The 24,494-nt window shown below is 38.5% G+C and overlaps 1 protein-coding gene across 1 annotated transcript in view; it reads right to left on the minus strand.

The window, feature by feature from the left end:
- CAPN3 (calpain 3) overlaps positions 1 to 24,071 on the minus strand; it is a 25,576-nt gene extending 1,505 nt beyond the window's left edge. Inside the window, exons 1-23 of the mRNA XM_015825082.1 lie at positions 23,960 to 24,071; positions 23,455 to 23,745; positions 22,034 to 22,103; positions 21,713 to 21,831; positions 20,786 to 20,919; positions 19,842 to 20,010; positions 18,469 to 18,600; positions 17,688 to 17,771; positions 16,547 to 16,632; positions 15,407 to 15,484; positions 14,728 to 14,888; positions 14,437 to 14,606; positions 12,376 to 12,387; positions 10,547 to 10,755; positions 9,838 to 9,874; positions 8,815 to 8,928; positions 5,968 to 6,039; positions 4,940 to 4,997; positions 4,273 to 4,337; positions 3,421 to 3,489; positions 2,868 to 2,946; positions 2,395 to 2,511; positions 897 to 955 (exon numbers count right to left, since the gene is read on the minus strand). Of these exons, the coding sequence (XP_015680568.1) occupies positions 897 to 955; positions 2,395 to 2,511; positions 2,868 to 2,946; positions 3,421 to 3,489; positions 4,273 to 4,337; positions 4,940 to 4,997; positions 5,968 to 6,039; positions 8,815 to 8,928; positions 9,838 to 9,874; positions 10,547 to 10,755; positions 12,376 to 12,387; positions 14,437 to 14,606; positions 14,728 to 14,888; positions 15,407 to 15,484; positions 16,547 to 16,632; positions 17,688 to 17,771; positions 18,469 to 18,600; positions 19,842 to 20,010; positions 20,786 to 20,919; positions 21,713 to 21,831; positions 22,034 to 22,103; positions 23,455 to 23,745 (2,385 nt within the window). The 5' untranslated portion in view covers positions 23,960 to 24,071. The remainder of the gene's footprint in view (positions 1 to 896; positions 956 to 2,394; positions 2,512 to 2,867; positions 2,947 to 3,420; positions 3,490 to 4,272; positions 4,338 to 4,939; positions 4,998 to 5,967; positions 6,040 to 8,814; positions 8,929 to 9,837; positions 9,875 to 10,546; positions 10,756 to 12,375; positions 12,388 to 14,436; positions 14,607 to 14,727; positions 14,889 to 15,406; positions 15,485 to 16,546; positions 16,633 to 17,687; positions 17,772 to 18,468; positions 18,601 to 19,841; positions 20,011 to 20,785; positions 20,920 to 21,712; positions 21,832 to 22,033; positions 22,104 to 23,454; positions 23,746 to 23,959) is intronic.
- Positions 24,072 to 24,494: the final 423 nt, after the last annotated feature.

The following is a 24,494-nucleotide window of genomic DNA, read 5'->3' on the forward strand; positions in this document are numbered from 1 at the left end:
GAGAGTGCATGGTTTTGTGTGCTGTCTGCATCCCACAGATGGGGCTTGCTTGTTTGTGTGGACTGGTTGCTGGCATGCTGTGGCCTGGTACCGGTCCACAGACCGGGGGTTGAGGACCCCTGACCTAATACATCTGCTTTTTAAAACAGATATTCTTGAACTTGCACTCAAATCTGCATGAGTACCCTGCTTAAACTATTTTGCCTTTCATGCAGTCTACAGCAGCAATGTAAAACTAAACAACTTTTATAATCGGTTCCTTTATTAAGAAACAATGACCCTACAATTTCAATAAGGGCTTTTGAATCCTACCTACAATAGTAATTCATATTCTCATTCCCACCCAGTTGGACTACTGCTCTACATAAGACTGTTTTCAAAGGCACCTCAGAACCTGCAATGAATAAGAATACAGTGACTTGTTTGCTATCACTACATACCATGAATGTTTTTCATCTGTACTGTGAGCCCTGCATTTCTGAGTGCAATTTAAGTGCTAATTTTGATTTGTAAAGTCTTATGTGGCTTGTCACCCATGAACCAGCAAACCTAGCTCCTTCAATCATTGACCCATTAAATATGAATAACTTGAGAAAAACTGTTCAGAAAGACTAAGATAAGGGGGAGAAAATGTTTCTCTGATACGGTCTCTTTATTATAGAATAGTTTACCAGCAAATATTAGATTTGCTCTAATTGTGTTGGCCTTTGGGAAGAAAGTTAAGATGGAACTCTTTCAGAGATTTAGTTTGTTTTTCTAAGACAGGGCTGTAAATTGTTTTCTAGTTTTAAGAAAAATTAGATATTTATTATGATTTTTTAATTATTGTACTATGGACATTCCTTTTTGTAAAGGGGCATGATTATCACAGTTTCAGAAAATACATCAATAGTCACCTCTAAGACGTTCAGTTTAATAATGCCATCTCCATCTTTATCAAAGGCTTGGAATGCACCTAAAATGAGACAAACATAAGGAAGATCACTCTATAGAAGTCAAGAAATTAGAACAATAAATACAACACTTTAGAACTACTATTTGTTCCCAATATTTTTAACTTTATCATTCAAATATTAATAGGAAATCCTAGCTACTGTGTACCATTCAGTCAGATAGTTTAACTTATGTGACAGAATTACATAACTATCAATCATCAGTTGTAATTTTTTGTATTAGTCACTTTGGAGACCTTGTGAGTTGAGAGAGAAATCAGTTTAGACAAGTAAATTTCTCCTGTGGATAACAGTTTAAATGAGGCCATGTGGAACTCGAATGTTTCAGTTTGACCAAAGAATCAGCCTTTCCATGAAACAGGCAATACCAGTTTGATTGCATGCCACTCAGAGTCACTTGCTTGTGAGATGGGTGCCTATATAAATAATATAAACAAACAGTCTAATGAAATGCTATTTGTTTCTGCAAATACTGTCGGGTAATATTCATGTAGCAAGAGCTAAGGTAGCTAAAGATTTAGCAATTTTTTGCTTTGGGACACTCCTGCCAAACTAGATGCATTGCTGACTCCTAGGCACCTTTTCCTACACAACTTATAAGAGGAAGCATTATCTGCAAGGCTTAAAGTACAAGCAAAGAAAGGTTTAAAAAGAAAAGTGGCTGAAGCCCAGTTAGAAGACTCTATGTCCTGGTGCCAAATGCTATTCATGAAACAGCTTCCCTGGGATTTTGCTAGCTGCTAGTCAGCTAGTGCAAAGTTAGGTTTCCCCCGGTGATGTACCATGGATAGCGTGCATGCATGAACAAAATGAACTAGCAATCTTCGGTTGCCAGAACTATTTTGTGGTAAAAAGCATTGTAGACTGCCCTGGTTATGTAGGCCATATGCATGGCATTGGACCTGGATATCTCCGAGACCGCCTTCTGCCGCAGGTTACCTCCCATCGGCCGGTACGCTCCCACAGAGTGGGTCTCCTCAGGGTGCCGTCAGCCAGACAGTGCCGGCTGGCGACCCCCAGGGGGAGGGCCTTCTCGGTGGGAGCCCCCACCCTCTGGAACGAACTACCCCCAGAGATCCGGGTGATCCCGGATCTCCCCTCCTTCCGCCGCGCCCTAAAGACATGGCTTTTTCAACAAGCGGGTCTGGCCTAGGGAATTTTAGCGGGGTTTTTAAGGGTAAATTTTAAGGATAATTTTAATGATTGGCCTTCTTAAATATTTCTTTTTAATTCGGTTTTTAATATAGATATTATTGTATTATTGTATTGTGGTTTTTATGAGGCTGTTAGCCGCCCTGAGTCCTATGAGGAGAAGGGCGGGGTACAAATTAAATTATTATTATTATTATTATTATTATTATTATTATTATTAAAAAACTCGAAAACCCTGGATCTTGGAATGGAATAGGGAGATAGAGACATTTTAAAGAAATATACTCACGGAACATTCCTTCTAGTCGCACAAAGCAACAGATAAAACTGTCAAATTCAATATTCATATTCCTGTCAGCATAGCGCATTGTAATGATATCATACAATTGGTTATTCAGTTGAAACCCTGAGGAGAGAAAGAGATGAGAAGGTCCTGGTGGAGAGAAGGGACTTCTTTTCTTCTTGATCACTCTTCTGTGAAAAGCTACATGTTACTGACACAAAGACCCAGATAGATAAAATAAGAGAAGGCCCCCATCCCAAATTCTGCCCAAGAACCCAGACAGCACTATACCAGGGGTTCCCAACCTGGGGGTGTGAGACAATATTCCAGGGGGTGCAAAAACTTGGGTTTTCAAAATTATAGTGTATATGCATAATTCGTTGCCATTATTTTGAACTTTTGTAAGGGGTGCGAGAATATATCAGAAGCGTTCTAGTGCGGGGTATAGAAAAGGTTGAGAACCACTGCCCTATACAAACCTGCATCTTTAACTGCATTACGCATCTCATAGCTGTTAATGGTTCCTGAACGATCGGTGTCATAACGCATGAAAATTTTCTGGAAAAGTAAAAAGTGAAATAATCCTCAAGAGTTTGATGCATACAAACTATTTTCCAGCATAAAAAAATGCACTGTTCCAGAAATGCTGCTAAACTAAATCAGTCTATTCCAGAGTTGGCCTTGAAACGATGACGCAAAAATTATGAAGAGAGGCTGAATAACACATGTGGGCTAAATTATTTCCCAGGTCCCTCCCCCACTCAACACCCTTTCCTGTACTTAGTTGTATATTTACAATATTTGTAGCCCTCTCTAATCATTCCAACTATCAGAGCTGGATAACAAAGTTGCAATACATAATAGATGTATCTTGGAGCTTGTAAGGGAAGCACCATATAATTTCTTTCACATTCTTTAAAATAATACGTGAACAGAGTGTTAACAATGGTAATCTGCAGCTGTTCCGTTTTGTATCCTTATTATGTTGTCATGTTATGTCTAGACCACAATTAATTCACAAGACAAGAATACCTGCCAGCTTTTAATTTTAGTCCAAAGGTGGCGAAATTCATCAAGATTTATTTTCCCAGAACCATCTGTCTGTGATAGCAGTTCAGTTCAAACTTCTCAAAGATTTTGAAATGAGATTTTTTTTAATTTCCAGAAACCAAACATCTGAGATAAAACTTCTTAATTACTTAGATAGTGAGCTATTAGAGAAGAAACTCTTTAGATGAAGAATACATCAAATCTGGGAGGGGGGGCTGAGAGCCACAACGAAACGGCATGCAAGAACCCATGCTGTGACAACTGGAAAAGGCTAGATCAAAGCAATTAAAATCTACATTAAATAAAAATCAAATTAAATGATTCACAGTATTATTAGTTCTCATATATTTCATGATCCCACCCTTCCACTGCATTAACATTTAACTATTTATTAACAATTTCATAGGGTCATTCAGGGTTTTGTGCAGCCAAATTCAACCAAGGACTTCTGGTTGTAGATGATCAACCATGAAATAGAAGTTATGCTCATCTTACAGAGTGTTTCTGTAAGAATGAAAAAATTAAGTACTCTAAAACAATTATGAAGTGATTTAAAAAAATAATTATAAATAAAACTCACTGCACTACTTGGCACTATAATAAGCTGACAATTATTTATTTTATGCTGTGTATCCCATCCTGCTAAATCATATTTTCCCACATTGCACAATGATATGACTATAATCTGGATCAACTGTTGTGATTTTGCCAAAACAAACAAACAAAAAAGCTAAACTTTATAATAGCAAACCAATCTTAAGAAGAGTGGAATAACAGCTTCTTAGAGCAAGGAATTATTTTGTTTTCTAATTTTATATTAATTAAAAAGGATACATCCATTAAGGCAATCATGCTGCGGCAGGATTCCAGGGCAAAACCTTCTGTTTTCAAGACTTTATCTAAAATGCAGTGAAATACTCTGTTACGATATAACATTAAAGCTAATTATTGTATTGGTATTGGCCATTTAAAATGTAAACCAGTTATTAAATTCTGAGCATTAAGAGACTTTATTAGTGTTGTAATATATGCACATTCCTAGGGCCACCCAACACTGCTTATGTTGTTGTATTCTGCACCAACTGCAGCTTCCAGATGCTTTTCAAGGGTAGCTCCCTGTAGACCACATTGTAGTTATCCATAAGGAGATGGACCAGGGCATGAGTAACTGACATAATTTAGGAAAATTGTAGCCTTTCTAGCCACGACTGCTGCCTGCTTCTTCAGAGTGCAACCCCATTCAAGACCAGAGATGATGAACCTGATGCAGCAATACAATGGATTTGCAGATGGCTTCATAATGAACGTGGCTACTTTTGTGCCTCATACTCTTGAGTTATTCTTTGGTACCGTAATGTGAAAAGTTCAGATCTAGCCTTTTGGATTTTATCGCCCTAATAACCCCAACAAATCACATTGAAAATGAGACTTGCACAAAAATCCAGTTTCTGCTTCTTTATATTCTCAGAAGTTAATTTAAGGAAAGAGAAGCAGCACTTACGTTTTTTCAGAACATTGTTGAGGACATTCCTTAGTTCATCAGCACTGATCTCCATGTCCTGTAAGTGATTAAAAAAGGAGTAACACTAATAGCCATGGAAATGAGACATTGCAAGAATGAGCACATTATGCTGAGATGGGTCAAACTGTTGGGGTAATCCACATCATTTCTTTTCCATATCATTCAGTTTATCCAAGAATCTCCTTGACTTATTTTCTGCTTCGAACATTGTAAAGTATTATTTGTTGCGGACTTTAAGGTTGTTAGCAATATGCTCTTCAACTTCTTGAATGGAACGTTGGAAAGAAATGATGTAAAGGGATTCTGGACTCTGTTGCTGCTCTTATCAGAAGGATAATTCTCTAAAACCAGAAATGAATTAGAGAGAAGCCAACAATAGAAAAATGGAATTTGAAAATGGGCCGAATGAGCAAAAGTTCTTGGCTTCTTCCATCCCCAACTGAATAATGAAGCCATCTTCATCCTCATCCATGGGTAGAATTCTTTCTGAACTGGATATTCATAAACATCTGACAGAGTTCTCCCAGAATTATGCTCAAAAACTCCTCTGCCACCTTTTTTTTAAAAAAAGAAAAGCTGATCAGCAATTCCAAGACAACACAAGGTCTCTGGTGGCAACGAGAGTAAATCAGATTAAGAGCTTGATTTTGATCATCAACAGCTCAATGCCCAATCTCTAATCTTGTCTCACTTGCAGGAATGTGACGTCTTTTACTACAACGGCCTAGAAATATATTTTCCTTCAGCCCTGCAAGATAAATTTATCTCAGAATCTTATTTGCTTTTTCCAATTTTGCCCATCCCTCTCATCTAACAACTGGTCTTGTTAAACATGCAGGTAGAACATCTGGAGAGGCCCCTTTTACCTCAGCCTATTTTTACTTATAGATTACAGAAATGAAAATCTTTGAACTATTTTGTGCTTTGCTTTGCTACAAGCATTGCATAAGGTATTTATTTGGATGCTGCCAATGCTGGTCCGCTTTAAGAAACAGCTATATACTTACGTCCCCAGCAATTTGTCGGAAAATATTTTGGAACTGTTTATCTTCTTCATTCTCTGTATCCCTTTCTGCAGGCTATAAAGACATGGAGTGAAAAAGAGGCAGTGAACGGAAAGCTTTTGGAAAGTAGAAATGCTGTTTGGTCCTTATAGGATATTGCAATTCATTGTTGAAATTATTTCTTCTTTCTGGGTTGCTTCTTCCTGAGCTAAATTATTCGTTAATTATTAATTTTAAATTATTTACAATTCTTCTTTTTGTGCCCAATACTACAGGAACAATACAGCTAGTCCTTCTTTAGTGACCGCAACGGGACTGGCATCTGGTTTGTTAAGGGAAATGGTAACTAAGTGAAAAACTATAAGACAGCGACTGTGCTTAGATTTTATTTCAGCTTTCCTTTGCTTTACAGCAGGGGTAGTCAACCTTGGCTCTTTTATGACTCGTGGACTTCAATTCCCAGAATTCCTGAGCCAGCTTAGTTGAAGTCCACGAGTCATAAAAGAGCCAAGGTTGACTACCCCTGCTTTACAGCATCATAAGGAAAAGACCTCAAACAGACAGGTGAGGCCAAGAGTGGGGAAGGTTTCTGGAACTCGCCTTGAATGTGCCAGAGATGGACTTCCAGGGAAGAAATGGCAAGTTGAAAAGGCTCTGTGAAAAGTGGAGCTAGCAAGTAGACAGCAGGCAAAAAAGCTAATACAATTCTTGGTTGTATAAACAGAAGCATGGAATCAAAATCAAGTGAAGCATTAGTACCACTTTATAAATCTTTAGTAAAACCATGTCTGGAAGACTTCATCCAGTTCTGGTCATCACATTACAAAAAAGTTGTGGAGACTTTGGAAAAAGTACAAAGAAGAGCAACTAAGATAATTAAGGGCCTGGAGACAAAAAAAATAAAAATGGTTGCAGGAATTGGGTATGGCCAGTCTAGAGAAAGGAAGGACTAGGGGGAACATGATAGCAGTATTCCAGTATTTGAGGGGCTGCCACAAAGAAGAGGGATCAACTTATTTTCAAAAGCACCAGAAGGCAAGTCAAGAAACAATGGATGGAAATTAATCAAAGACAGAAGCAACTTGGAATTAAGGAGAAACAGAGAACAGTGAGGACAATTAACCAGTGGAACTGCTTGCCTTCAGAAGTTGTGGGTGTTTCACCACTGGAGGTTTTTAAGAAAAGACTGGACAACCATCTATCTGAAATGGTATAGGGTCTCCTACTTGAACAGGGGGTTGGACTAGAAGACCTCCAAGGTCCCTTCCAGCTCTATTCTGATTGATTCTGTCTGGACAAGAGAGGTCTTGAGATTGCCTACAAGCACTCCACAAATGCTGTGACAGTTGAAGTCCATAAGTCATAAAAGAGCCAAGTTTGAAGACCTCTGCTTTATGGCCTATTGGCCATTGTAAAATGTCACAGCACTCCATATTTCAAGTGCTTGGCAAATGGCTCGCATTTATGACTGATTCCAGGTCATTATGCAATCTGATAATTTCTAAAAAGAAATTATTGAGCTTGTTTGACTTGAAACTAGATGGGCATTGGTTATCAATCCTTCTGCAAATATCTTCAAAAGAACTAGGTTTTCCATCTCTCATCAAATACAGATTCTATAAATATATCTTCCCATTCTTTATACTGACACATTTATCCCCATGACCCTCACTGACACTGTAGTACTGTAGTTGTAACCTATGGGGGAGAGGAGCAAGGAGCCTCTTCTCATGGCAAAGGTAGGTCTACCACAGCAGTGCAGCCAATTCATAAGAAGACAAGCTTATTGGATAAGAATGGAAGATATTCCAGTTAATAAAGGGAAAGACAATCACAAGATGGAATGACCTAACACTAAGCAATGAACTAAAAGAATTGTTACATTTTCTCTCCCTGCCTCCCTCCCTCCCTTCCTTTCCCCCCACCCTCCTTCTTACAGCTAGTGAATTACTATGCAGTTAGGATGATCCTACTCAAGTGGTGCAAAATGATATCAAAACGTTTTTGCACCAATTCTGGACAGTAACTCTGATAGAGTTTTTGGACATGTCTTACTCATTCAGTAAGGAGAGCCAATATTTAATATTATATAATGATATAAATATTAAAGAATAAAAAGGTAAAGGTTTCCCTTGCTCAGTCAACTTTGACTCTAGAGGGTGGTGTTCATCTCCATTTCTTAGCCGAGGGAGCCAGACTTTTCTGTGGTCATGTAGCCAGCATGACTATATGAGGTGAATGGAATGCTGTTACTTTCCCACCGAAGTTGTACATATTTATCTACTCTCATCTTCATGCTTTCAGACTGCTTAGGTGGGCAAGAACTGGGGCAAGTACTGGAAGCTCACCCCATTGCACAGCACTCAGGTCTCAAATCTGGGCTGTCAGCTTTCCAGCTGACAAGCACAGCAACTTCAACCGCTCAGACATCGCACCCCCATTAAAGAATAAACATTCTCTCTAATTCGCTAAGGAAGGTAAATATTACATCCACAAAGACTTGCTTGCCATGTTGATTTAGCCATTTTGAATGATATGTGGGAATGTTCTTGGGAGACAGTGGGAAGACCTACAGCCAGGGGAGCAGTCAGATAAAAGGCAGCTTAATTCACAGAAGGAATGTGGGCATGCCAGTATCCCAGAGGCGACCCTCCCTGGTTCCCTGGGCTGTGAAAGCGACAAGGGAGAAATGCACTTTAAAATTTGTAAGATTCTGTTAATGTAACCTTACAATAAAATATAGTTAGTTCATCTAGGCATGCTTCCTATCTGGACTACCTCACAGGGCTGACACCAACATGCTGACTGGTTAGAGTGCATGCAAGTTCCTCATGCTGATAAATATAAAACCTCCGTGTTCTTCTTTTGCTTATCTGGACTTGTTTTTCCCTTGTCTTTTCTTGGCCCTTCGCCACCTTTCAGATCTTTGATCTTGTTTGCTCTGTCTGAGACAAAGATGATTGGCTACCGGAAAGAAGAAAAGCAGAAAAGCAGGAACTAATCAATTTGTGATAGATTAGAGGATAGCATTTTCACAAAGGATATTCCTCTCCTTTTGTGCCCCCCCCCCTCTCTCTCTCTCTCTCACACACACACACACACACAGACACAGACACAGACACAGACACACACACACACACACATGAATACACTGTCATGTATTCAACCAGTAAACAAACAATGTCATGTGCAGAGAGTGCAGAAAGATCAAGAGTCAGGTTTTCCTCACTCTAAACTCTATCCAGTGGTGCTCAACCTTTTCTTCACCACAGACCCTTTTAAATACCTTTTGTGGCCATGGACCAAGGCCACAGCCCCCCCCCAAGACTTAACTCAAGATTTAAATCATAACATTTCTTCAAGTCTTCATAGATCCCTGTGACGACATTGCGGCCCCCATGGGTCAGTGGACCACAGGTTGAGAACCATTGCTCTGTGCCATGCACAGGGGTGTTGGGGGGTGTGTGATAAAAAAAGTCAAGATGGTGGTCGGGATCACACAATTGAAGACTTGTTTATTTGCATCCCAGCTGCCATACTGATTTTTTAAAAATCCTTTTCATGAACATCACTGGCTATGCATTTAGTTAATGTTTGATGAAGTATAAATGCTGCAGTATCAGTTTTAAAATACCCAGAAAGTCTATATGATTCTTTATTTCAATTATTCCAAAGCACAAATACCAGCAGTATATAAGTGAACCAAATACAAAAATAAATAATATTCCAAATAGTAGCAGTGAGGATGATTCTACTCAAGTGGTGCAAAGGGATATCAAAAAGCCTGAGAGAATAACAAACATACCACTTTTCTGGAGCTTCATATTGAAAAGAAACAATTCTAATATAAGATTCCATATAAAATGTACTCACAGAGATATTTCCTGCTTCAATCTTGCTTTCAATTTCCCTATAAGAAAATTGAAGAAATGGAAAAAAGAAGTAAATGTTGAAGTTTCCTGTTCTCTACTTTGGTTTGGAAAAAATGAAATTAAGTGGCTTCTACTCATATCTTTAGAGATTATCACCGCAACACTGATGTGTATGATAAACAGGAGGGTTGAGAACATTAAACCCTGAGGGACCCACAAATTAGGGGCTTTGAGCTCAGCTTCTCCTCACCTGGCAACACTGTCTACAACTGGCCACAAAGAAAGGAGAATAAGCATCACAACACTGCACCTCCCACTTTCAAGTCCTGTAGCCAGTGCAAAGGTGCTGAAGGCAATTAAAAATTCAAGAACAAGGATGGCTGCCCCACCACATCCTGGCTCCACGTAAAATTAAGTCTCATATGATAAGGCAATTCTTGCAAGATTTTTCCATCCCATGAGATTCTAAAGATTTTAAGATATTGCAGTGTTTGAAAATTTATTTTTATTTTGAAGGTTCACGATCACCATCTAGTGATGTCATGGAAGTAAGTGGGCCCAAGGATGCTGTCTTGCTGACTCCTACATTCTCACTTAATATTGAACAGGTTTGGCATAAAAGGTGCTGGAATAAACATAAAGCAATATTATGAGTGGATGTCTGTGGATGTGAGTATGTCGAAATCCAGAATGGGGATCTTTTTACTCACTCTGAAAGGCTTCTTTTTTCTGAGAAAACTCTCAGGATAAATTCTCCTTCTTGGTGGGGTTCGTAGGTGGATGGGATGATGACGTACTCATTCGGTGGTAGCCGGAAACGTTCTGCGATTTCTCGCATGTTTATGTAAGACTTGCACTTTACTTTGGAGGCATTGTAAAGGAAAAAATCCTTCTGTAAGTGTTTCTTGTCACCCTGCATCTGTAAACATGAACTGAGTAAAATATAGATATGGCCTACACATACAAGATAGAGGACATTCTCATATTGGTATAGAATAGAATAGAGCTGGAAGGGATCTTGGAGGTCTTCTAGTCCAGCCCCCTGCTCAAGCAGGGGAACCTATACCATCTCAGACAAGTGACTGTCCAGTCTCTTAAAAACCTCGGGTGATGGAGCACTCATGATTTCTGAAGGCAAGCTGTTCCACTGGTTAATTGTCCTCACTGTTAGTAACTTTGAGGTACTTTAGCTACTTTTTTAGTAACATTTAGGTACTTTAAAATAAGCTGAAACTAAAACTGTGGATCACAGGAAAGCCACAATTTACAGGTAGTCCTCGACTTACAACTTACAACCATTCGTTCAGCAACTGTTCAAAGTTACAACACTGAAGAATGTGGCTTAGGACCGGTCCTTGCACTTTACAACTGTTGCAGCATCCCCATGGTCTTGTGATCTAAATTCAGGCACTTGGAAACTATTTATGGTGGTTACAGCATCCCAAGGTATCCAATTGGCATTTTTGACCTTCCCAGCTGGTTTCTGACAAGCAAAATCAATGGGGCAAGCTGGACTTGCTTAACAACCATGTGATTTTCTTAAGAACCCTGTCAGATAAGGTCATAAAATCAGGTGCCACTCACTTAACATTTCCCTTTGTTTAGCAACAGAAATTCTGGTCCAAATTGTAGTCATAAGTCAAGGACTAGCTGTACCTTCTCCCTAGATCTTTGTTGCTTTTCTTGAAATGAGCTTGTGAGCCTGGTTTTAGGAGAGTAATACTGTAGCTGAACTGTAGCTGAACTACTCAATGTATGGGATCTTTTGGAAAAAATATTTGCGATCTCCTACTACATGTCTAGCATCATGTCCAGTTACCCCAAACTTTTTTGATTTGTTAATTATAGTAGAGGCATTGTGGATAAGACTTTTGACAAGAATATGAACATTTAGATCATTTTCCATAGCCTTGTGCTAAGGAAAGACTCATTTGGGTGAAGTTCAATGTCTGTGGAATTCATAAAAAATTATTGTCAACAGAACATGTTTTCTATGTCCTTTTTTAAAGTCCCTGGAGTCTTGGGAGTCCCTCATATCTGCCATTCAAGAACTAACTGAACCTGATGTGACTTAGGGCTTTCTGTTGGGTAGGAAAATTACTCTAAGATATCATATTTGATTTGCCGTCACTTAACAATAGTGATATTACCAGTTGTTGGATAAATTATCTAAAATAATGCCATAAATTATAAGGAAGTTCTGTGATAGGTTGTGTAGGCTTGTGGCACTTTAACAGATGTAAAAAAGTCATACATTAAGATGATCAACATTATTGTATTTTCTATATATAATGGGCCATGTGTAAAGTTCTATTTCTATTAATACCCTTTTCAAATGCCCTGTGGGATGTGAATTATTTGAGTATGTCCCTGAATGCATAATTTGGGATACTGATGCACGCTTTTAAGACCGAGTGGATTTTCACCTAAAGGTCACTAAGAAATCTAACCTGGAAATTTCTGAAGAGTGAAGTAGAAAAGGAGTTGTATTCAAGATGTTACCCAAGCAATTAATAGGTCTTTCACAGTCTGCTCTTACCTCTTTCGGCACCTGTAAAGCAAGCAAGGTAGAAATACAATTAGGAAAAGGAGGGAAGATGTCTTATGATTAAAAATCTATGTTCACAGTTTTCGCAAATATACGTTCAGCTTAGGATCTTTCCAACACTTATTGAATAGTGTATTTACACACAGTAATGGTGTAAGCCAGGTTATATACAGGTAGTCCTCGATTTATAACAGTTTGTTTAGTGACCGTTTGAAGTTACAATAGCACTGAAGTGACTTATGACCATTTTTCAAACTTACAACCGTTGCAGCATCCCCATGATAACGAGATCAAAATTCAGATGCTTGGCAACTGACTCGTATTTATGACGGTTGCAGGGTCCCAGGGTCATGTGACCACCTTCTGTGACCTTCTGACAAGCAAAATGGATAGGGAAGCCAGATTCACTGAAACAACCGTGTTACTAATTTAATAATTGCAGTGACTCACTTAATAACTGTGGCAAGGAAAGTCGCAAAATGGGGCAAAACTCACTTAACAAATATCTTGCTTAGCAACAGAAATGTTGGGCCTAATTGTGTTGATAAGTCGAGGACTACCTGTACAAATATAATTACATAGTTGGAAACTGCATTTTTCCCCCATTATTATTTTTTGAGTGAGAATCATAGAAGGCATAATGCTGAACATCATTAGAGATGCTGGTGCTGAATCCTGGGCTATTTTTTTTTTAAACTTGGGGACATTAGGAATTTGTTTTGTCTTTAGCCAGTATATGGAAGGCATAGATTGTATCAACTGGGGTATCAAAATGGGTAATCCATGAAGACATTTTTCATTTATGGTTTAATGTGTTAAGGGAGCAAAGGCTGAAGGAATTTTTGTGGTTATTGACACGGTTTTATGGTTCTAGTGCACAAATCCAAACAAGTTTTAAAATAGCAGGTCATTGTTAAAAAGCCATAACTTAAAAAATAGAAATGTCAAACTACAGTATATATTCTCTGTCAGTTAATTATCAATAGTCCATATTTTCTTTATTCTTCAATAATACCTTCATCTGTACTCTTTGCGTAAGGATAATTGCTACTGGATTTGACTGAAATTAGAGTCAGCAAATTAGTTTACTGACTCAGCCAGCAAGCTATCAAATGGGAAACATTTTATTGCTACCATTGTACTCTCTTGCATTCATATTTTGATTCAACCATGAAACAAGGGAAGAGTTTGATTTCTTTTAAGTTCCAAACAGGACATTTCTAATTTAAATAGAGCATAGTAACAGTAATATTTAATTTATGGCATCTAGTATTTAAAAAGAAATCTAACACTTGTGTTTTATACTTTTGTCCAAGTAGGGGTAGAATTTGACTTAAACCCTTACATTTAGCAACTGTTCAAAGATAGGATGTCACTGCGAAAAGTGTCTTATGATTGATCCTCATGCTTATGACTCTTGCAGTGGTCACATAATCACAATTTGGGCACTTGGCAACTGGCATGTATTCACAATCATTGCAGTGCCACAGGATCATATTGTCTCCATTTGAGACTTTCTCAACTGTCTTCTGAGAAGCAAAGTTAATGGGAAAAGCCAGATTTGCTAAACAACCATGTGTTTTGCTTAAGACCACAGCAGAAAAGATTGTCAAACTGGGTGCAGTCATAGGTTGGCTCATTTAATGACTGAATCATCTAGTGACAGAAGTTCTGGTCCCAATTGTGGTTGTAAGTCAAGGACTTACCTGTACAATTAGCTGGCCTACTGTATATATAATAATAATAATAATAATAACAACAACAACAACAACAATAATAATAATAATAAAGTTGGAAGGGACCTTGGAGGTCATTGAGTCCAACCCCCTGCTCAGGCAGGAACCCTACACCATTTCAGACAAATGGCTGTCCAGTCTCTTCTTAAAAACTTCCAGTGTTGGAGCATTCACCGCTTCTGGAAGCAGGCTGTTCCATTGGTTAATTGTTCTAACTGTCAGGAAGTTTCTCCTTAGTTCTAATTTGCTTCTCTCTAACCAGCTCAATTGTGAAGTAGTAGGATGTGATTAATTAGTAGCCTGGTGATTAACATACCTCGTAGATGGCAAAACCAATTGTGAGGAGATTGGCTCCTAATCTGCGCTCTTTTCTCCTGTTTTTCTGCATCAGTGCCACCAAGAAACTGCATATCACCTCTGTATCTTCTGGATCATCATCTTCTTCCAGGAGTTTCAGACGATATTGGGGATTGGTCCAAAAAGTGTCTACAAATGGTTCCCCCAATTTAAATTACATTTTAGTTTCCTACACAATGTTTTGACAGTTCAATTCTCAGTTCAATTCAAGCAATTGAATTAACCAAAGTATTCCTAACGCTTGATTTACCTGGATAGTTACGGCAGCCACCTGCAGTGCTGCCTCGCACCCATTGTCCTTCCGTGACGGAAACTGTCCATGTATGAAGCTTATCAGCCTCAAGTGTATCAGGGGTGAGATTACAAATCTCCAACTTTGTGAAATATCTCAGAAAATCTTTGAATGATATCCTAAGAGTGGGAAACAAGGATACGAATGTCACAAAGATGCAATCAGCACAGTGCATTTCATATGATTGCTGCTATATAGTCAAGTTAGAAAGGGGCACGATGGTTCTGTGGTTGAAGATACAGAGCTTGTCAGCTGGACAGGTGACAGCCTGGGTTCAAGACCCACGCACCACACGACGGGGTGAACGCCCATTACTTGCCCAACTCCTGCCCACCTAGCAATTTGAAAGGATGCAAATGTGAGTAGATAAATAGGTACCACTTAGGTGGGAAGGTGACAGATTCCACGTGCCTTGGTGTATAGTCATACTGGCCACATGACCAAAGAAATATCTTTGGACAATGCTGCCTCCCTTGGCTAAAAAAACGGAGATGAGCAGGGCCCCTTAGAGTTGGACACAACTGGGCAAGGGAAACCTTTACCTTTAATCAAGTTAGGATGTTAAAAGCAAAGATGAAAGGATTCCCCAGAAATAAATGCATCCTTTTTTAAAACACAAAGAAATTTGAATGTTTACCAAAACTCGCCATCCTCTGCAATTTTATGTTGCAATCGGACCTTCTCAGCATTGTCAATATCATTCCATTCATCTGAGCTGCAAGAAAAGAGAAAACCTTTATTAGCTGATGAAAATGGGATTACTTCTTCAATCATAAAGTTTTCGATTCATAATCTATTAACAAAGTTTATCATTTATTCATTTAGTAAATATCAAATTTAGTTAAATTGCTTCTTTTTACTTCATCAACTGAAAACTCAAATTGTTGTTCCTTCCCTACAGTTGTACCACTGAGTATAATATTACAAATTATCATGCTCTTAAATATAATAAAGAGTAGTCTCAATTCTTTCAACTTCTCTGGGATTCTTCCCAGAAAAAAAACAAACCCATAGTTTCCATGTTTGTCTTCAGAACACTTGTGATTTTTTTTTCTGTGTGTCTGTGTGTCTGTGTGTATATTTTAAAGCTTTAAGCTGCTCAGAATTGCTGGGAGTCAGGTTGACTATAAACTGTATCTCTCTATGTATATATAAATAAACAAACACTTGAACTATGCAAACCTGTTTCAGCTTTAATTCTTAAATCTACATGAGTCCAATCTTCAATCCATATACGCAGGTGTGAAAGTTCTCTTCATGAAGTTTACTTACATAAGTCTCAGTTGATTACTCAAAAATTATGCTTCCCACACTTTTTAAAAATAAAGCAGAATTATATGTCATGTGTTCGTGTGTATACACGCATATACCTTTTCAATTTTTTCTTATCTGAGAGACCTCAAATAAGAAAAAATTGAAAAGGTATATGCATGTATACACACGAACACATGACATACAATTCTGCTTTATTTTTAAAAAGTGTTATTAAATCACTGAATGAAGAATATGCAATATGCACATGCTTGATTCTGCCCTCCTTATCCTATTTAAAATAATTGATGTTTATATTTAAAATAGTTGTCAAATTTTGTTAAAGAACAGCCTTAAAAAATAAGATGGACAAAGAAAAAAGATTTAATTTCTGACCTTCACATCAGACCAGGAGCAAGATGCTAATGTTTCTGAGCAAACTAAAGAATGCAAGCTTTTAAAGTGAAATTAAGTTCTCTTATTCAGTGTACATCAATGGCTTCCAAGAAGATCAGTTTTTGCTTACTTGTCACTCCAAGCTCCATTCCATTCTACTTGTCCCCAGGGATTTCTGAGCCGCACCAGTTTTATCTTCTCCCCTTTAAGTGTTGTCTTAGTCATAGGAAGGGGAAGAAACACATAATTAGAGATGCCCTGAAATTACTCAGCATATAACTCCTTACAGATTCTGGCCTGTTAAGTCAGCCAGATCAACATGGGAATCAGTGAGGTACTAGATTATTATTATTATTTATTAAATTTATATACCGCCCTATCTCCCTTACGGGACTCAGGGCGGTGAACAGGCGATACTAAAAACCACGATAAATATACACAAGTTTCTGTTCTAAAATCAAATTAAATAACAGGCCTGTTCTAAAAACACCCCATACAAAACCCCCATTAAAACATAATCAAACTATGCCAGGCCGGCCGCACGGAATAGATGGGCCTTCAGGGCTCGGCGAAAAAGGCGCAGGTCCGCAACTGTACGTAGGTCAGGGGGCAGGTCATTCCAGAGGGCAGGAGCTGCCACAGAGAAGGGTCTCCCCCTGGGGGTCACCAGCCGGCATTGTCTGGCCGACGGCACTCTAAGGAGGCCCTCTCTGTGGGAGCGGACTGGTCGAAGGGAGGTGTTTGGTAGGAGGCGGTCTTGCAAATACCTAGGTCCATTGCCATGGAGCGCTTTAAAAGTTGTTACTAACACCTTGAAGCGCACCCGGAAAGCCACCGGCAGCCAGTGCAGCTCGCGCAGGAGAGGTGTTACATGGGAGCATCTAGAGGCCCCCAAAATCCCCCGCGCAGCCGCATTCTGAACTAGCTGGAGCCTCCAGGTGCACCTCAAGGGGAGCCCCATGTAGAGAGCATTGCAATAGTCCAGGCGGGAAACAACGAGGGCTTGAGTGACTGTGCGTAGGGCATCCCGATCCAGAAAAGGGCACAACTGGCGTATCAGGCGAGCCTGATGAAAAGCCCCCCTAGCCCAACCAAATGTGGATATTAATGAAATTTCCTTACTATTTCCAAGGTTATTTATGTTTCACTAATAGTTTAAAACAATTATTCCTTTTTTCAATAATGAAGTTGCTTGACACAAATCTTGTATAGAAAGGCAAGAATTTGTTAATGAATGTCAGGCTTGTTGATTAATAGACTTCCATACTTACATCTTCTACTCCTGTGACTGAATATGCATGACCTGTGACCAGTCCATTAGTCATGCGCCTTTCATACAACAATGGAATGATGGTCTGTTAAAAGCAGAGAAAGCTTTTTGGAATCATTACAGAACTTAGAAAAGTTTACTTCTTGGTCAGATGGGCTCATAACATCTAACTCTAGGTCAAGTGAAAGGTGCTAATTATCACCTATATATCATAGAATCAAGAACTGCAGAAGTGGAAAGACAAGCAGCCTTCCACTTCTGATTGGACTAGAAGACCTCCAAGATCCCTTCCAACTATTCTATTCTATTCTATTCTATTCTATTCTATTCTATTCTATTCTATTCTATTCTATTCTATTCTATTCTATTCTGTTCCAATTCTATTCTCCTTATGTTCAATGCTTTGCTCTTGTTGGAGACCAAGCATCACAGCTGGGAGGAGGGGTTAAATGGGGAATTAGACTGGAGTCGTTATGTAAGGGCAAGAGGTCAAGGTCTGAACCCCTCCCCCTCTTAAATGCCATTGGACTTTAGTATTTAATAATATCTGTATAGTTTCATTGGAAAAAAAGGGAAAAATGCCTCAATAGATTATAATTTAAAAGCAAATGCTTGCCTGCTAATTATTATTGGGTTGATAATTCCAACTTCATTAATCATAATATTCTAAAATTCCAGTGCTGCAAACTGAACATAATGCAAATCTTTCAGGAGATGCAGTTAGCGAAGACATCATAAAAACCACATGGTTCTTACTGACTACACATTTGAGTAATACAAACCCTGGTTGTTCGATCTTTTGTTTCTTCATTTGACTCGTTTAAAAATTCAGAATTCACCTTCTGCAACTTTTGGATAATGAATTGTTCAATATTAGTTGTAGGGGCACTTCCATAAATAAATCCTGAACTGTCCTAGGACAGAAAAATAGAAAGGAAAAGTAGGAAGATATTATGAAAAATGAATCAGAGATGTAGCAAAATATTAATAATTGAATACTATTATAAATGGACAAAGATGCCTAACAACATAAAATCTCTTTAGAATTTAATTTTTATGTGTTGCTGTATCTTTAAGCAGAATATTCTGAAGCCAGTCCTTCCTGAAAGACTAGAGGTGAAACCAGCAGGATGACCTGGAATAGGTTCTTCTATTCAATTAAATCTGCATTTATAGGCCCAAGGAAAAGGCCTATAGCAGGGGTGTCAAACTGCCGGCCCATGGGCTGGATGCTTCATAGTGAAACCATGCCCACCCCATTGCCGGCAATGGCAAAAAAAGTCACAATATGTCATGACACGTCATGTGACGTTGCAAGTTTGACATCCCTGGCCTATAGTATCTAGTTACCTTAGGCCTTAGAAACATAATTTCCTAGGTCCCTGAAGAAGCCCTGCTGAGTTAGGTACCACAACTGAAAGAGTCACTTGATGTGCTGCATCCAGAGTCAGAAAAGGGAGTGGTAGAGCAAAGCCCATCCTGAATCAAGGAATGTGCTGAGCTAGGCTGGCTAAAAAGCACTACTATCTATTTTTGCATACAGGTTGGATTTTCAGCTCCTTCTGTTTTTCTTTCTTTCTCTTCCTCTGTTGTCCTTTCTTTCCCCACCTATTTATCAATTAGTTACTCTAGTAACAGTAATTCTACTTTCTTTATGCAAAATATTCTCTTTCCAAGGCAAATAAAAAAACTGCACAGAAGATACACTGGATTGGTCCTCTTCCTTAGAAACTGAACTGTATCCATTGTTTCATTACTATCCTTCAAAGATTTGTTTGAATGCTGTTTTATCGCTGAATGCTAGTTCCACACCAATTACACATTTCCCTTTTATGTCTGTTTCCCAATGTCATGCTTTCATTGTGTTATCTCCCTTGACACCCGAAGTGGTAAAAGAGGAAGTAAAGAAAAAGATTCTTCATTATACTCCAACCTATTTCTCTGAGGCATGTGAGGACACCATTTTTGAGATCCAGATTTGCTATGGGATCCATAGCTTTTAAGTATTCTTCAGTGCAAAGATTTTATTTTCATACTGATTCCTTGCTGTGATACATTCTCAAGACTCATTCAGTGTCAAATTATCACGATCTTTTCCTGAATTTGCACACAAGATGAGCCAAGACCTATTACAAATACATTACTCAAAATATACCTCAATGGAGCAAGCCATAAGTGACCCTCTCTCAATGGCATGCTTCATGATTTTGTATGTATCTTTAGGAGCATCCTTTATTTCATAAAATTCTGTTACTCCTCCTGTGAAATCTTCCATGGCCTCTGTGGTGTTGCCTCCTTTTAATGCTTCATAGGACCCATGAAGCCTGAAAAGGAACACATAAAAAGTTAAATGACTCTCATTGTTAATCTCCATCCATTTCTACATAGATCAGTTTTATCTCCAGATGGCAAAAGCTTACGCTACAAGAAGAGCTAACTTCCTTCATAGTTGTCTTCACTTATTTGACTTAACCATAATTAGATTTATTTGGATTTTACAAATGTGACTAATTTGACTAATGTGACTAAGTCAGTCATTGCAGATTATGAGCCATAGTTTATTACTTATTGTCAGACACCTTATGCAAAAACATAGTTCTCTGGGAAAGGTGCAAGGAAAGAAGACGATGACCAGCAGCATGGTGGATGAATGAGTACATCATTAGAAGGACCAGGTGAGGAACAGATCATCCAGGAGAAAATCTGTCTATGTGGTCACTAGGAATCAACTTGATGATAATGATGATTATGTGTCGTTCACTTGATGGCACATAATCATCATTATCAATATCTGACTCCAACCATTGTGTAGAAACCATGACTCAGACTACTTAATATGATGGAAGCAGTATGTGTTTTGACCAAGAAGTAGATCTCCCATTTTATGTAAAGCTACAGAGTGTAAAAAAATGCAGCATTTGCACAAACAATGGAACTGATGAATGCCAAGCAAAAAAGTAGAATTATCTTTATTGCCATCATTAGGTGACCATGTTATTTGTGAAAACTGCTACTGTTTTATATCTACATGTTTCAATCTCAACATGAACAATAAACAATAGGTCATAGAAAAGGACTGAATGGACAAAACCTCTTTACTTTGCATAAGCTTTTTCCAATAATGCACTCCAGAATTCATTCTGCTGGGAGGATTTAGTGAAGACCAGATGTTTTCCATATGTTGGTAAACGATCATCGATGATAACTTCCACCCAACTTCCATAACGCCAGAACTGGAAGATTTGAAGAAAACAAATTAGAATTCACCAAGGTAGACAGCACAAGAAATAGGTGTCACTTATGATCAAAAGCTGATTTATACACTATAAAAGGGACTAGATTATATTGTTTCATAATTAAATCCTAATAGGAAAATACACTTGTCACCAGAAGGTGCTGCATGACTGGTTTTGTCCTATTTGGAACTCATCAGACATACATTACACTGTATGATTCAAACTATCAGAAATTGAACTCTTGGACCTTTGCACTTCAGATCAGAGGTCCCCAAACTTTTGGGCACCAGGGACCGGTTCCATGGAGAGAGGTTTTTCCGCGGACTGGAAGGTGAGTGGTTTTATGTGCTGCCCATGGATGGGGCTTTGCTTGTTTGCACAGACCAGTTGCTGGCAAGCCATGAACCGGTACTGATCTATGGACCGGGGGTTGGGGACCCCTGCTTTAGATGACAATTTACATTGCTTTGACTTTAACAGCTAGCCAGGTCTGGGTGCTTAGTGGTTGCTGGGAGGGATCTACCCTATACAATCTATTGGAATGGTATATGCAATCCATTTTCCTTTAAGGAAACAATCCATTTTCATTTAAAGTACACAGAAGTTACTATTTATCCATTGGGGAACAGTGAGAACATACATATACTGCATTATTCTGACATTAGCAAAATGGTGATTAATATAGGCTTTTCATTTCTGGGTGTACTTCTCAGTTACTATCTAATAATTAGTAGATCATAGGGGAAATGCAGAAAGGAATGTCCACTTGGGTCTATTTTACAATATATACCTGGAAGTGAAAAATCCCAGCATAATCTTTTGTGAAGGTCTGACCTTCTGGAATGACCCGGAACAATAATTTTTCATTCAGGGTCAGACAAGCAATAGCAGCCAGAAACCAACAGTCCCCTGAAACAAAACAAACAGGGTTGGGCACATTCAATGTCAGAATGAAAAAAAAATGCATGCAACTGAATAATTAGTAATGATATTTTTGTTCTTCAGAAAAATGTTTTACTCCATACATTAATTAGAAAGTGGTAACTGGTAAATTAATTGGATAAATAAAATATTTTAAACCCCCAAAAACTGCAAAGAAAGGATTTCATACCTAGTTCCCCTTGACAAATGTCAGACCTATTAGCTCCACCAAGGATAAAGCGTGGATTCTCGCAGATTTCCTAGATAAAGAAATACACTGTTGAGAAACACACACACACACACACACTTTGATAATTAAGGATTGCAAAGAAAATTGTCTGCCACTGGTGTGAACATTTTGATGCTTTGCGATCAAAATAGTGCATCTTCACTTCATATATCTTGAGAGGTTAGATAAGCAATAACCCTGAAGTTATCTAAGTGATAACTCCAAAATGTAGCATTGAGTTGTATAATCAATTCACAACAGGACTGAATTTTTTTCTTGATCAGATGCTTCAGTTTCTGCATAACAGGAGTCTTCAAACTTGGCCCTTTTATGACTTGTGGACTTCAACCCCCAGAATTCCTCAGCCAGGCACACTGGCTGAGGAATTCTGGGAGTTGAAGTCCATAAGTCATAAAAGGGCCAAGTTTGAAGACCCCTGCTGTATAAGAACATCAGACTTTTTTTTTTTTTTTTTACTATAGAGCAGTATTTCTCAACCTTAGTTGAGACATGTGTCAAGACATGTGGATTTCAGAATTTCCTAGCCAGCATAGGCTAGCCAGCATAACAATGCATCTTAAAGTTGCTAAGGTTGGGAAACACTGCTATATAGAACACTCTTGTTACTGTAAATGTGTCCATGCATCACATTACTGGAATAAGTCTTCTGGGTAGATATGTCCCCATAACTTTAATCTATGCCAATGTTTCTCAACCTTGACAACTTTAAGATGTGTGGACTTCAACTCCCAGAATTCCACAGCCAGCATGGCTGGCTGTGGAATTCTGGGAGTTGAAGTCCACACATCTTAAAGTTGTCAAGGCCTATACCATGGATATCTATTGGATTTTGCTTCATCCTGCCACCACATTACCAGCTCCACTACTTTCTTGCATCTGGATGATGACACAAGACATGTACAAAAGGAGTGGACCTTGCTGCACAACAACATAGTGCTAAATTTGAGGGAACAAGCAAATGCGCTACCTCAAATTCTTGCTTTCCAGATATTCTTTTAAAATTATCCATGCTTTCTCACAGTGTCATACTATACAGGGCTGCTTATGGTCCACCAAAACCTTGTATGCCACAAAAATAGTGGCTACTAAAAGGTAATTTTTAAATTGGAAGTGAGAAATTATGAAACATGTGTTAAGTAATCGTATTTGTGATATTCAGCTGTTAATTCTTTTTTTTTTTTTCCTGACCCCGTCTTCTTGTCCATGCCTAGGTTATTGACATCACACAATTCCAAGATTTCTCAAAGATTTCATTCGGAGATATTGTGCATTCTGCTTTTCCATTTGAAATAATATTACATAGATGACTTGCAAATATTAAGCATACGCTAATCTTTAAATTAGACAAGAGGCCTACTCACTGAGGGTCTTTTCCACTCAAATTTGACTGGGAGCTTTTGACTGAAGAAAAGGGAGCTGTCATTAGCTGGAAAATCTGGATCCTCATAAAGGGTCTTCTTCTCAAGGCACTTCTTATGAAGCTCCTGAAAGGTTTTCTCCTTGACTTCAGTGATGGGCTGGTTGCGGCTGAGGATGGCAGAATAGATCCCTCCCGTTCCAGCACCTGTTTCTGTAGTTGTGGTAACATGCTGACAGGGAATTGGTTCAGACCCAGTCTTTTGAACAACAGTGCTACTGACAGCGGACAGCATCTAGATGAAATTGAAGCAAAACTATCAATTAAATTATAACAATTGAAAAATAGACTAGGACCTGGAAGGAAGTGAAAAAAAAGAAGAAACGACGTTGCACAATCTCTTCTGCAGACTGAGTTTTTTCTCTTCCCCCTTTTTTTTTTTTTGCAAAACTTCAAACAATTTTAGGAAGATCCACTGAGTTGCATAGATATCATCTTGAGGTTCTTACAGTAGTTAACTCTGTCCTTTCATGTCAAAATCCTCATTTTAGCAGGAAGCAAATTTGTAGAGTAACTTCCATTTACGGATTCATATGTGTGAGGCGGGCTGTGGTGTGCTTTGTAAAGGTTGCAGTTCTGACAACTAAAAATAAACTCTTAGGAAGCATATGGGCATGGAGGAGGGGATGAGGAAAGTTCCCTTCTCAGGGTTGGTTCTTTCAGTAAGACTCTCTCACGTTTACTTTCACGTTCACTTTCACGTTTACGTTCCCTTGAAATGTGTTGCAAAATTGGTCGTAAATCTTTATTCATTGAGGTGTATGTTTTAATGTCCCACTACTATGTTAAGTAAAATGTTACTACGTAGGTTGTATCTCTACACGATTTCGTTTTGGTTGAAAAGGTTTCTTCCTTATAAGGAAGGACTAAATTTTTAATAAAGAAATGATTACCAGAATAAAAACTATACAAATTTTGAAAGAAAAAAGTAAGGAAGGAAAAGAAAAGTAATAAAGTCCAAAGTGCAAAATGCAAAATGCAAAG

The sequence above is a fragment of the Protobothrops mucrosquamatus genome, unplaced genomic scaffold, assembly GCF_001527695.2.
Source record: "Protobothrops mucrosquamatus isolate PMUCROS unplaced genomic scaffold, P.Mucros_1.0 scaffold2474, whole genome shotgun sequence".
NCBI classification, from domain to species: domain Eukaryota; kingdom Metazoa; phylum Chordata; class Lepidosauria; order Squamata; family Viperidae; genus Protobothrops; species Protobothrops mucrosquamatus.